Source organism: Coregonus clupeaformis, unplaced genomic scaffold, assembly GCF_020615455.1.
Source record: "Coregonus clupeaformis isolate EN_2021a unplaced genomic scaffold, ASM2061545v1 scaf5791, whole genome shotgun sequence".
Taxonomy (NCBI): Eukaryota; Metazoa; Chordata; class Actinopteri; order Salmoniformes; family Salmonidae; genus Coregonus; species Coregonus clupeaformis.
In genome coordinates this window covers 1,516-12,863 of record NW_025539245.1, presented here as the reverse complement: position 1 = coordinate 12,863, position 11,348 = coordinate 1,516, and the positions used below count along the sequence as shown (strand labels likewise).

The window sequence follows — 11,348 nt, the reverse complement described above, 5'->3', positions numbered from 1 at the left end:
TGTCCATGAGTGATTTAGCGATCTGCACAGATTTTTCAGCAAGGCCATTACTTTGAGGGTAATGTGGGCTTGTGGTGACGTGTGAACTCCCATGCTTTTGTGAAGGATTCAAACTCATTTGATTTGTAACAGGGGCCCATTGTCAGATATTAAAGTCTCTACAATGCCATGCCTGGCAAAGGCTGCTTTCAGCTTGTGTATCACAGCTGCAGATGTGGTGCTGTGAAGCTTGTCGAGTTCAAAGTATCTGCTGTAGTAGTCCACTGTTATAATGTAGTCCTCGTTGTTCCACGTGAACAGATCGGTTGCCACGACCTGCCAGGGTCGGTCTGGGATACGGTGAGGTAACATTGGCTCTTTGGTGTTCGAGGGGCGTCGTTCAAGACACGTGGGGCATTTACCAACCATGTCCTCTATTTGTTTGCACATTCCGGGCCAAAACAAAATGTCCCGTGCTCTCTGTTTGCACTTTTCCATGCCCATGTGTCCAGCATGGATCTTTGTCAAAATCTCTTCTCTGAGACTGGTAGGAATGATGATTTTCTCTCCTTTGAAAATGATTCCCGTTGATCTGTGATAGTTCGTCACGATGGTTCCAGAACTCTGAGACGCTCTGAGGGCATTTTCTCCTCTCCCTCAGGCCATCCTGACTGTATGACTTTCCTCAGCTGTGTGAGTTGTGTGTCTTTTTCTGTTTCTGCTCGGATCTCCTTCAGTTTTGTGTCACTAACTGGTAAGTTGCTGTACACAGTGTGCACCTGCATGTCCATGCCTTCACTGAGGCTGCTGTCCTTGTAGGTAAGAAACTTCCCTGGAGAGTGTGTCTCGACAGGGATGTCTTTGCCTGGACGGTGAGTGATTGTGAAGTCGTATTTTTGTAGTTGAAGGATCATTCTCTGTAGCCTTGGCGGGCTGCGCTAACGGTTTCCTCATGATTGACTCGAGGGGCTTGTGGTCTGATTCCACAATGACTTGTCGTCCATAGACATACTGATGGAAACGCTTACATCCGAACAGAATGGCGTACAGCTCCTTTTCGATTTGAGCGTAGTTGATTTCACAGTCTGTAGAGATTTGGAAGCGTAGCCGATGGGTTTTCCTTCTTGCAGTAGCACTGCCCCTAGTCCATACTTTGGACGCGATCCACCTGGAGTCTGAGCTCTTTGTTGGGGTCGTAGTAGGCAAGGATTGGTCCTGGTTCTCTCGTGATCAAGTCTTTCACTTTCTGGAAAGCGATGTCGTGTTGGTTGTCCCAGAGGAACTCACTGGACTGCTTTAGCAGCTGACGCAAAGGTGCATTAGCATTGGAGAGGCTGGGTGCGAACTTGGCTAAGTAGTTGACCATGCCAAGCACTGTTTCCAGCTCTGCGCGGTTCTTTGGTGGCTCCATTTCCTTTATGGCTGAGATCTTCTACGGATCTGGCTTGATTCCATTCGCTGTGAGAAGATGCCCGAAGTAGCTGACCTCTGTAGCGCCGACTGTGCTCTTCTCGGGGTTGAGCCGGACTCCTCTCTCGCGGGACCTTTGCAGCATCGCGCTGAGGTTTCTGTCGTGTTCCTCTTTGGTTCGACCATAGACAAGGATGTCGTCCACAATTGCCACGACTCGCCGAGGCCTTCGTACACCTCGTCGATCTTTCGCTGAAACTCGTCTTGGGCTGAGATAATCCCAAAAGGCAGGCGACCGAACCTGTAGCGTCCAAACGGTGTGTTGAACGTTGTGAGCTTAGATGACTCTTCTGTGAGCTTGATAGCCCAGTAGCCTGATCTGGCGTCCATGACACTGAAGTAGCGTGCGCCCGCTAGCTTGTGTGTGATGCCATCTAGCGTCGGTAAGGGGTAATGGGGGCGTTTGATAGCCTTGTTCAAGTCTCTTGGGTCGAGACATACTCTGAGCTTGCCTGTCCGTGGTTTCTCCACCACCACTAACGCGTTGACCCAATCCGTCGGTTCTGTAACCTTGGTGACGATGTCAGATTGCTCCATGCTCTCCAACTCTTTCTTCAGACGGGCGCGGAGAGCAAGTGGAATCTTTCTCGGTGGGTAGATCACGGGGGTTGCGTCTGGGTTAAGGTGAATGGTACATTCTCCTGGGAATAGTCCTATTCCTGTAAAAACATCAGCAAACTCCTCCATGACATTCTCTATCTCTACTGGTGCTGTCACTGATAAAACTAGCTTGATAAGGTCCATGTCTAAACATGCTTTAAGACCTAGCACTGCAGGTGCTCGAGTGTCAACAACGTAAAAGTCCAACATCATGTCCCTTTCCTTGTATTTGCATTTGAGAGTGCATGTGCCTTTTACTGGGAGCTGTTCACCACCATAACCAGTCAGTCTGCGCGTGGTGGGCTGTAGCTCACACTCAGATGTCAAGCTTCTGTACTTACTCAGAGGAATAATGTTTACTTGTGCACCAGTGTCTAGTTTGAATTTTAGCTCTGTGCCTTGTCTTCCTATCTCCAATGTCAGCAAAGGCTTGCTCTGTCTCTGATATCTGACTTTTCTGTGTCACTGAATCAATAAACAGTTCATCAGCATTTGACTCTTTGATTGACATTTCATCTTCACTCACTGTATGTACTGTTTTTCCACGGTAAACTCTGCACACTTTTGCAAAGTGATTCCATTTTCCACATTTAGTACACTGTTTGCCTTTAGCTGGGCAATTCCCCTGTTCGCCATGCACTTTGTATCCACAATATCCACATGTTTTGGGGCGTTTTGGAGTCTGTGTCGCTCTGTTTTGGAGTTCTGTCTGTCTCCGTTCTGAAACATGCTCTCTGGGCACTGGAGGTGTGCTTTGATGTCTGCCTGACTGCGTGCACTGCTTGTTCACGTGATGCGCTCATGCTGCCGCCTGAAATGGTTTTCATCTGAACCTGTGCTAGCTCGTGAGATCTGGCTATGTCGATAGCTTTGTCCAGCGTTAACTCTGATCCAACATTCAAAAGTTTCTCTCTCACTCGCGGTGATTGTATTCCAAATACAATACGGTCCCTGACCATCTCATCCTTGTTTGCATAATCACAGTCTTTCACAAGCAGACGCAGCTCAGTGACAAACTGTTCAAACGATTCACTAGCGCCTTGTACTTTCTCATGGAATTTGTACCTAGCGAAAATTGTATTGGTCTTTGGCAAAACATATGCTTCAAAACGATCGTAGTATGTTTTCAGTACCTTTGATTCAGCCTCGGTAAGTGTCCATGTGTTGTAAATGTCTCTCCCTTTTTCACCGATCCAGAGGAGCAGGTAGCTGCACTTTTCCTCTTCTCCTCTTTCCTTCAGAGGACCCGTGAACATCAGCTCCACATGCTGTTTGAACTTACGCCATGCATCGGGTAGATTTGTAGACCCCCCAATCCATTCGAGGTGAAGGAACTCCAGCAAAATCCATCTTTTAGTCCTTTTACTCTGACACCATGTCTTGTTTTGTATGCTTTGTACAAAATAATAAAATGCAGGACGACAGGATATTTATAAACGTACCTCTTTATTAACTAGCTATAACGTGCATGTCCATGTGTCTCTGGCCATGATCATCTTAGAATGACCTCACCACCTGGGTGGTCTTAACCAATCATTGCACAGTATGATGCATCCAATTACAATTCAGTATGGTGACACATATGAATATTACACCTACTACTCTACTGTTAAATTGTGATTAAAATATCTATCATTGGTACTCCAAAAGGCCTACTCAGCGAAGTGCAAAACAGTTACATATTTCATCACTGGGTGGCAGTAATGCACCATGCTTGCCTGCTGTCCATATAGCCATTATGCTAACAGTAAAATACTGTATCATACATCAAACCCCAATAAACATGTCCCTGTTGGGTAGGCTCAGGCTGAGCCCCCCGTGTAATTCAGTTGGTAGAGCATGGCGCTTGCAACGCCAGCGTTGTGGGTTCGTTTCCCACGGGGGGCCAGTATGAAAATGTATGCACTCACTAACTGTAAGTCGCTCTGGATAAGAGCGTCTGCTAAATGACTAAAAATATAAAAATGTAGATGAGCTGTGTGTCGGGTCCCACAGAGGCTATACACTACAATGTCTTACTTCATTGCAAGTTTATGTAGTTGATAGTTGGAAACTGTTGGTTTCAATGTACCTGGTTCCCTGAATATTTGGTGAAGAAAAGTATAGGAACATGTTGTATTACTGGTGGCTAGCACCTGTCGAGTGCAAGTGCCAGTTGGTGGCAGCGATACATCTTGTACCAATCTGCATGGCATTGTCTTTACACGAAGAAGAAAACGGTGGTTTCCGGTTGAGCAAGGAAGTGACGCTACCCACAGGATCAAAACATGAAAGATGCTGGCCAATTTCTCCTCAAAAACCAACTGCAGCTTTCTGCAGATTATCTCGACAATGCAAGGAAAGTGTGTTATCCAATATATACATCTTAAAAATGGCCACATGGTACAGCAAAACATCTTCTTTGGATCTATGCCGAGATAATACCAGCTGTTTTTGAAAGATAAAGGCTAACGTTAGCTAGATTTCCAAGTTACTCTTAGCCTCTTGCTAGCTATCTAGCACACTCATAACTGAGTTGAAATTAACCAGGCAATCATCCAGACGTATGGGCTGAACATTACCATATATAGGCCTGGTGACTGCGGTGCGACTGGAGTTGCAGACCACCCCTGCGCCTGAGAAATGTTAACTGTGACAGGCCGTCATTAACAGATCGAGGCCGGAAGAGGACAGTCAACAAAACCGATCACTTGACAACACTAGCTAGCTAACCCAACCACTAAACATGTCATCTGAACAAATAATCGTAATTGTTATGGATGACAAAACGTACAACGTCAACAAAAGCAAGTTAATAGAAAAAAGCGACTACTTCCGTGCACTGTACAGCTCTGGGATGCGCGAGTCCAGAGAGGATTCAGTGCAACTGCAGGGGCTGAGTGTGCCAGGGCTCGAGCTGGTCCTGGAGTTTATCAACACCTCCAAAGTGAAAGTAGTCAACGAGACCCTGGAAGACCTGATTGAGACTGCTTCTTTTTTGCAAGTCACCTCTATTCTAAAACTCATTTCGTCTGAAATTCGACAAGAGAATTGTGTGGAACTCTACAGCCTATCTGAGGTATATGGAACTCATGATCTACGCAACGCTTGTCTCAGATACATGAGCTGTCACTACCACCCGATGCTGCGGAAACCAGAGTTCAGCGACTTACCTGCTGCCCTGCGCAACCAGGTTAGAGAGATGCGTATGAAAGGCACGGCCACTCTGGTGGCTATCGGACTCTTCACCTGTCTGGCTCTGGACCTACCAGACCAGGACGAGCCCTGGTCCATGCTGAGGTATGGGGAAGTGGAGCAACGCTGGAAGCCGCTCGCTAACAACCTGCCCTCTGACATGGTCAATGTGAGAGGCTACGGCTCAGCCGTGTTAGACAACTACCTGTTCATTGTCGGTGGGTACAGAATGACCAGCCAGGAGATCTCAGCTGCACACTGCTACAACCCCTGTAGGAATGAATGGAACCAGGTAGCCCCCCTGAACCAGAAGAGGTCAGTACAGGTCAGCTATATGAATAGACCTCTATGCAGTCTGTCCCTGTCTTGAGCTCCAATACTACTGCACTGTTGGAGCTAGGAACACAAGCATTTCACTACACCCGCAATAACATCTGCTAAATATGTGTATGTGACCAATACAATTTGATTTGATTTGAATATCCAGTCTGTTCTGATGTCTTGATCTTCAAACTGCTTTGATGCTGAGCCAGCAAACTACATAGGCTACAGTATGTCTCCATTCTGTAATGTTATTGTATGTCCGTCTCTCCTCCGGTCAGGTCCAACTTCAAGCTGCTGGCGGTACGAGGGAAGCTGTATGCAGTGGGAGGCCAGTGTCAGGGCACTGTGGAGTGCTACAGCCCTGAACAGGACTGGTGGACCTGTGTGTCGTCACTGCCTGACCCCCTGGCAGAGTTCTCTGCCTGCGAGTGCCAGGGCATGATCTACGTCATGGGAGGATACACTGCCAGAGGTTAGTGGGGGTGATTTTAATTCCCAGCAGAAGCGAGAACATTTTTCTAAAATGTCCAATGTAGACAGACAGTAGACATAAAGAACTGTAGGCTACACAAATAGTGCTTGTCCATTTGACAAAATATCAACTGCTTTTAAAATGATTGTAACAAATGCTGTTATTGTTTCTCTCTGTATCTACTAGACAGGAATACCAGCGTGCTCCGCTATTGCCCCTCCTCTGACAGTTGGACAGTGTTCCGCTCCTGCTCGGCCCACGTGCGTAAGCAGCAGATGCTCTCGGTGGAAGATACCATCTACCTGGTGGGGGGGTACACCCACGAGCTGGAGCCAGGTCCTGGGCGGCGGGCCAGCCAGACGGAGGACATGCTGACGGTACAGTCTTACAACGTGACCACGGGGGAGTGGCTCCACCTGAAGGACAACACCTCCAAGTCGGGCCTGAACCTCACGTGCACGCTGCACAACGACGGCGTCTATATTATGTCGCGTGACGTCAGCCTGCCCACCAGCCTGGAGCACCGCGTCTTCCTCAAGTACAACATCTTCTCAGACGCCTGGGAGGCCTTCAGACGCTTCCCCGCGCTGGGCCAGAATATGCTACTCTGCTCCCTCTATCTGCCCAACGTTCTATGAACGTTCTGGATGGGATGTAGGATGTTTAGTTGATGCCAGTGGTAGTACAGTCCAGAGACTACGTCATATGCCACAAGGGGCTTGTTTGTGCGTGCAGGGCTACATAGTTCCCATGAAGAGAAGTGGTAACGGTAGAGCAGTAGATGGCTGTCATAGGACACAGTATGGCCAAATCTCTGTTGGTGGGGCAAAATATAGAAAGACACAGCTTGTTACATTATTTAAACCTTAAAGTAGCTACAGGCAAAGCAACAGTCATGCATTGTGGGTCAATGTCAAAGTTAGCATAGCAGCATTGGCCTACTATCGAGATCCATTTTCGGATTATTTTATTAGAAGTAGACTTGAATCATGTAAAACATTCCCTATTGTTTACACTGCAAATTAAAATGATAGATTTGCACAAATCTTCATCTTAGTGTTCACTACAAACCTTAAACGCTAATGGAAATTAGTAATAGATTTAATACATGTCATATTGGATATTGAAGAAAGTTTGTAGCCAAGACATGGCTTTGGTTTTACACTGCCGGTTTTGCAATGGGCGATTTGAAGAACTTAAATAAAATGCTAAGCTGATGCCGGACCACCATTAATAACTAAACAAATGTCTTAACTCTTGCGTGAGAAGAAAAATGGTAGAATCATGAATGGAAGGGGACTGATGAAATGGAGTAATTCATTGACTGGATTTAATTTATGAACATTGTTTAGAAAACAAATGCTAAGCTCAGCAGCAGTACAGTTCAAGGAAATGAATAAGGAACGTGCCTTCTCCCTCACCTGGGGGATTTTGTACAGATGCACAAAAGTTGAATTATAAGTGACCACCAAAACTGTTGTTTTTTCCTTTTTCACTGTTGAATTATCAGGAAAGGGCTTTCATTAGGGTACGTTAAGGACAAATTGATGAAAGACAATGAGAAATTAGTTTCGGTTTAAAGGTAGACTCAGCGATATGACCTAGATACAGAAAGTAAACAGCATAGTGGGTCAATTTTCACAACTAAGAGCGTTGAAGCGTGAGGCTCAAGTTCTCAGCTGTTTTGATGCCCTGGCTACCACGCTGTGAACAGTGAAGTGAACCCGTGCACATGCGCAGATACTGTGTGTGACTGTCTGAGAGCGAAGTGTTGCATCTCACTCATCTCAATATCTCCAGTGCTGCTTGTGGCAATGTAGTTTTGCTGAGTCTACCTTTAATTAAAGGTGATTACAAACCTTTACTAGCTTGTATGAATGCAGTCTTTCTGCTGATAATACAACTATGCTGTTTGGCTTCTAAAGATGTGTTGGAGTTTGTTTAATGTACTGTATATTGTTTTGTCACCCCTGGTTATGTTCTAACATGCCTTGGACTTTGACTTAAAAAGAATAAAGAAAATATTCAGGGAGTAGGTGTCGTTCTGTTTTATTGTAAAAACATTGAAACCATACATTCAGTGAATGTGCCTTTTTGAAAGTAGGATGCTATGCCTTTTCATCTCTGCAAGTGAAGCTACATACAGTTGAAGTCAGAAGTGTACATGCACTTAGGTTGGAGTCATTAAAACTCGTTTTTCAACCACTCCACTAATTTCTTGTTAACAAACTATAGTTTTGGCAATTCGGTTAGGACATCTACTTTGTGAATGATACAAGTTATTTTTCCAACAATTGTTTACAGACAGATTATTTCACTTATAATTCACTGTATCACAATTCCAGTGGGTCAGAAGTTTACATACACTAAGTTGACTGTGCCTTTAAACAGCTTGGGAAATTCCAGAAAAATATGTCATGGCTTTAGAAGCTTCTGATAGGCTAATTGACATCATTTTAGTCAATTGGAGGTGTACCTGTGGATGTATTTCAAGGCCTACCTTCAAACTCAGTGCCTCTTTGCTTGACATCATGGGAAAATCAAAATAAATCAGCCAAGACCTCAGAAAAAAAATGGTAGACCTCCACAAGTCTGGTTCATCCTTGGGAGCAATTTCCAAACGCCTGAAGGTACCACGTTCATCTGTACAAACAATAGTACGCAAGTATAAACACCATGGGACCACGCAGCCGTCATACCGCTCAGGAAGGAGACGCGTTCTGTCTCCTAGAGATGAACGTACTTTGGTGCGAAAAGTGCAAATGAATCCCAGAACAACAGCAAAGGACCTTGTGAAGATGCAGGAGGAAACAGGTACAAAAGTATCTATATCCACAGTGAAAACGAGTCCTATATCGACATAACCTGAAAGGCCGCTCAGCAAGGAAGAAGCCACTGCTCCAAAACCGCCATAAAAAAGCCAGACTACGGTTTGCAACTGCACATGGGGACAAAGATCGTACTTTTTTGAGAAATATCCTCTGGTCTGATGAAACAAAAATAGAACTGTTTGGCCATAATGACCATCAATATGTTTGGAGGAAAAAGGGGGACGCTTGCAAGCCAAAGAACACCATTCCAACCGTGAAGCACGGGTGTAAGCACAGGGGTGCCAGCATCATGCTGTGGGGGTGCTTTGCTGTAGGAGGGACTGGTGCACTTCACAAAATAGATGGCATCATGAGGAAGGAAAATTATGTGGATATATTGAAGCAACATCTCAAGACATCAGTCAGGAAGTTAAAGCTTGGTCGCAAATGGGTCTTCCAAATGGACAATGACCCCAAGCATACTTCCAAAGTTGTGGCAAAATGGCTTAAGGACAACACAGTCAAGGTATTGGAGTGGCCATCACAAAGCCCTGACCTCAATCCTATAGAAAATTTGTGGACAGAACTGAAAATGTGTGCAAGCAAGGAGGCCTACAAACCTGACTCCGTTACACCAGCTCTGTCAGGAGGAATGGGCCAAAATTCACCCAACTTATTGTGGGAAGCTTGTGGAAGGCTACCCGAAATGTTTGACCCAAGTTAAACAATTTAAAGGCAATGCTACCAAATACTTATTGAGTGTATGTAAACTTCTGACCCACTGGGAATGTGATGAAAAAAATAAAAGCTGAAATAAATCATTCTCTCTACTATTATTCTGACATTTCACATTCTTAAAATAAAGTGGTGATCCTAACTGACCTAAGACAGGGAATTTTTACTAGGATTAAATGTCAGGAATTGTGAAAAACTGAGTTTAAATGTATTTGGCTTAGGTGCACGTAAACTTCCAACTTAAACTGTAAAATACTTTGAATCATATCTAAACTTTCATAGTCTGGCCATATTAAGGCCTTAAGGATAATTTAGTTATCTTTCTTCCCCGTCTTTGGTTTGGTCCTCGCTTCTGTACATCCCGGTACTTTGTCCTCTCTTTTCTTTTGTAGGGGGAACTACCAGCCTTTCTTCCAAAACGATTCCCTTCTTCCTCTTTGTAGGTGGAACTAGTGTCCTCTCTGTCTAAATTATTCATCTCTTCCCATGTGTAGGCGGAACTAGCATCCTCTCTTTCTAAACTATTCCCCTTGTCCCATTTGTCGTCCAAACTAGTGACCTCTCTTACAAAACTATTCCCCTCTTCCCTTTTGGAGGCGGGACTAGCTTCCTCTCTTTCTAAACTATTCCCCTTGTCCCATTTGTCGTCCAAACTAGTGACCTCTCTTACAAAACTATTCCCCTCTTTCCTTTTGGAGGCAGGACTAGCTTCCTCTCTTCCTGAAGGACCTTTTGCCTTGAGGATGTCCACATCGATAGAGAAGACAAACTGCTCGTAAGCAGTGTAATCAGTGATATTACACCTTCCCAGTATATCAGCTGCATCGTCAGTCTGTCTGATTGGGGAGAAAGCCCTTATAAACTCCAGGCCTCCGTAGTTCACAGAGGTCCACTCCTTCCCTGGGAAGTCTGGCACAAAGGACCCGTCACAGAGAAACCAGTCAGTAATAATGCTGCTCCCGCTATCCCCCTGAGAGCCATGGAGCTGGTCCTCAGGAAGAGACATCTTGGTCAGGGGAATAGTGAAATGTTCCAGAGAGAGACTGTCCCATGTCTGCCTTCTGGGATCCAGGGTTGGCGTAGGTCTAATTGAAACGCTGTAGTCCAGGGGTAGAGGGTCTGTCTGGAGGTGGGCAAGGTGGAGGAGACCCGGGGCATAAGGAAGGCCTGTGAGACGGTAGTGGAGGTATGGGATGCTGAGGGCCACACACTGCAGGTTCTGCTGTGTCAGAGGCTTCTCCGCTGTGTTGGTCAGACGCACAGTCACTGTGTATGTTGGGTAGGAGTATGTATATGTTTCCTTCAAGAAAACTGCCCAATCATGAGACAAAGAATGGAACTATGAAATTGTTTGAAATAACTCTGACAAAAAAGTATAAATTGGTGGCTATGTCAAATTGTACATTTTCAAAAAATATTTACCTAAATTGAAAGCAGGATCGTCTTCTGCATAGAATGTCAGCTTCATGAGATATTTCTCTGCATAGGTCTGAACCACCTCCATGTCTTGCAGTGAATCAACACTTTGCATATTTGAATGAAGACAACATTTCTACACTCTTAGTTTGTAACGTCTCTATGGAAACAATCATTTGGAAATAATTCTGAATTCTATTGGAATGCCCCCCACACATTGGTAGAATTCTAAAATAGTGGCCATTAAAAAATCTGGAATTCGTCTGCTTCCTTTGAGATTTTAATCTACAACATTTGTGCAACTATATTTACTAATCTACATAGCTGCAAACAAATGCTAAAAGCACTTTGCAACCTCCACTAAACAC

General features: G+C 45.0%; 2 protein-coding genes across 2 annotated transcripts; one reads left to right on the top strand and one right to left on the bottom strand.

Annotated features, from left to right (window-relative positions):
* The first annotated feature begins 4,103 nt into the window (after nt 1–4,103).
* LOC123490949 (kelch-like protein 42) lies at nt 4,104–8,051 on the top strand. The gene is made up of 3 exons (XM_045220764.1): nt 4,104–5,538; nt 5,826–6,019; nt 6,206–8,051. Exons 1-3 carry the CDS (start codon nt 4,775–4,777, stop codon nt 6,655–6,657), a joined length of 1,410 nt encoding a protein of 469 aa, XP_045076699.1. The 5' UTR covers nt 4,104–4,774; the 3' UTR covers nt 6,658–8,051.
* A 1,669-nt stretch (nt 8,052–9,720) lies between these two features.
* LOC123490950 lies at nt 9,721–11,081 on the bottom strand. Its single transcript, XM_045220765.1, has 2 exons — nt 10,987–11,081; nt 9,721–10,875 (listed from the first exon to the last, which is right to left on the bottom strand). The coding sequence occupies exons 1-2, from the start codon at nt 11,066–11,068 to the stop codon at nt 9,857–9,859; spliced, it is 1,101 nt and encodes a 366-aa protein (XP_045076700.1). The 5' UTR covers nt 11,069–11,081; the 3' UTR covers nt 9,721–9,856.
* Between the last annotated feature and the right edge of the window lie 267 nt (nt 11,082–11,348).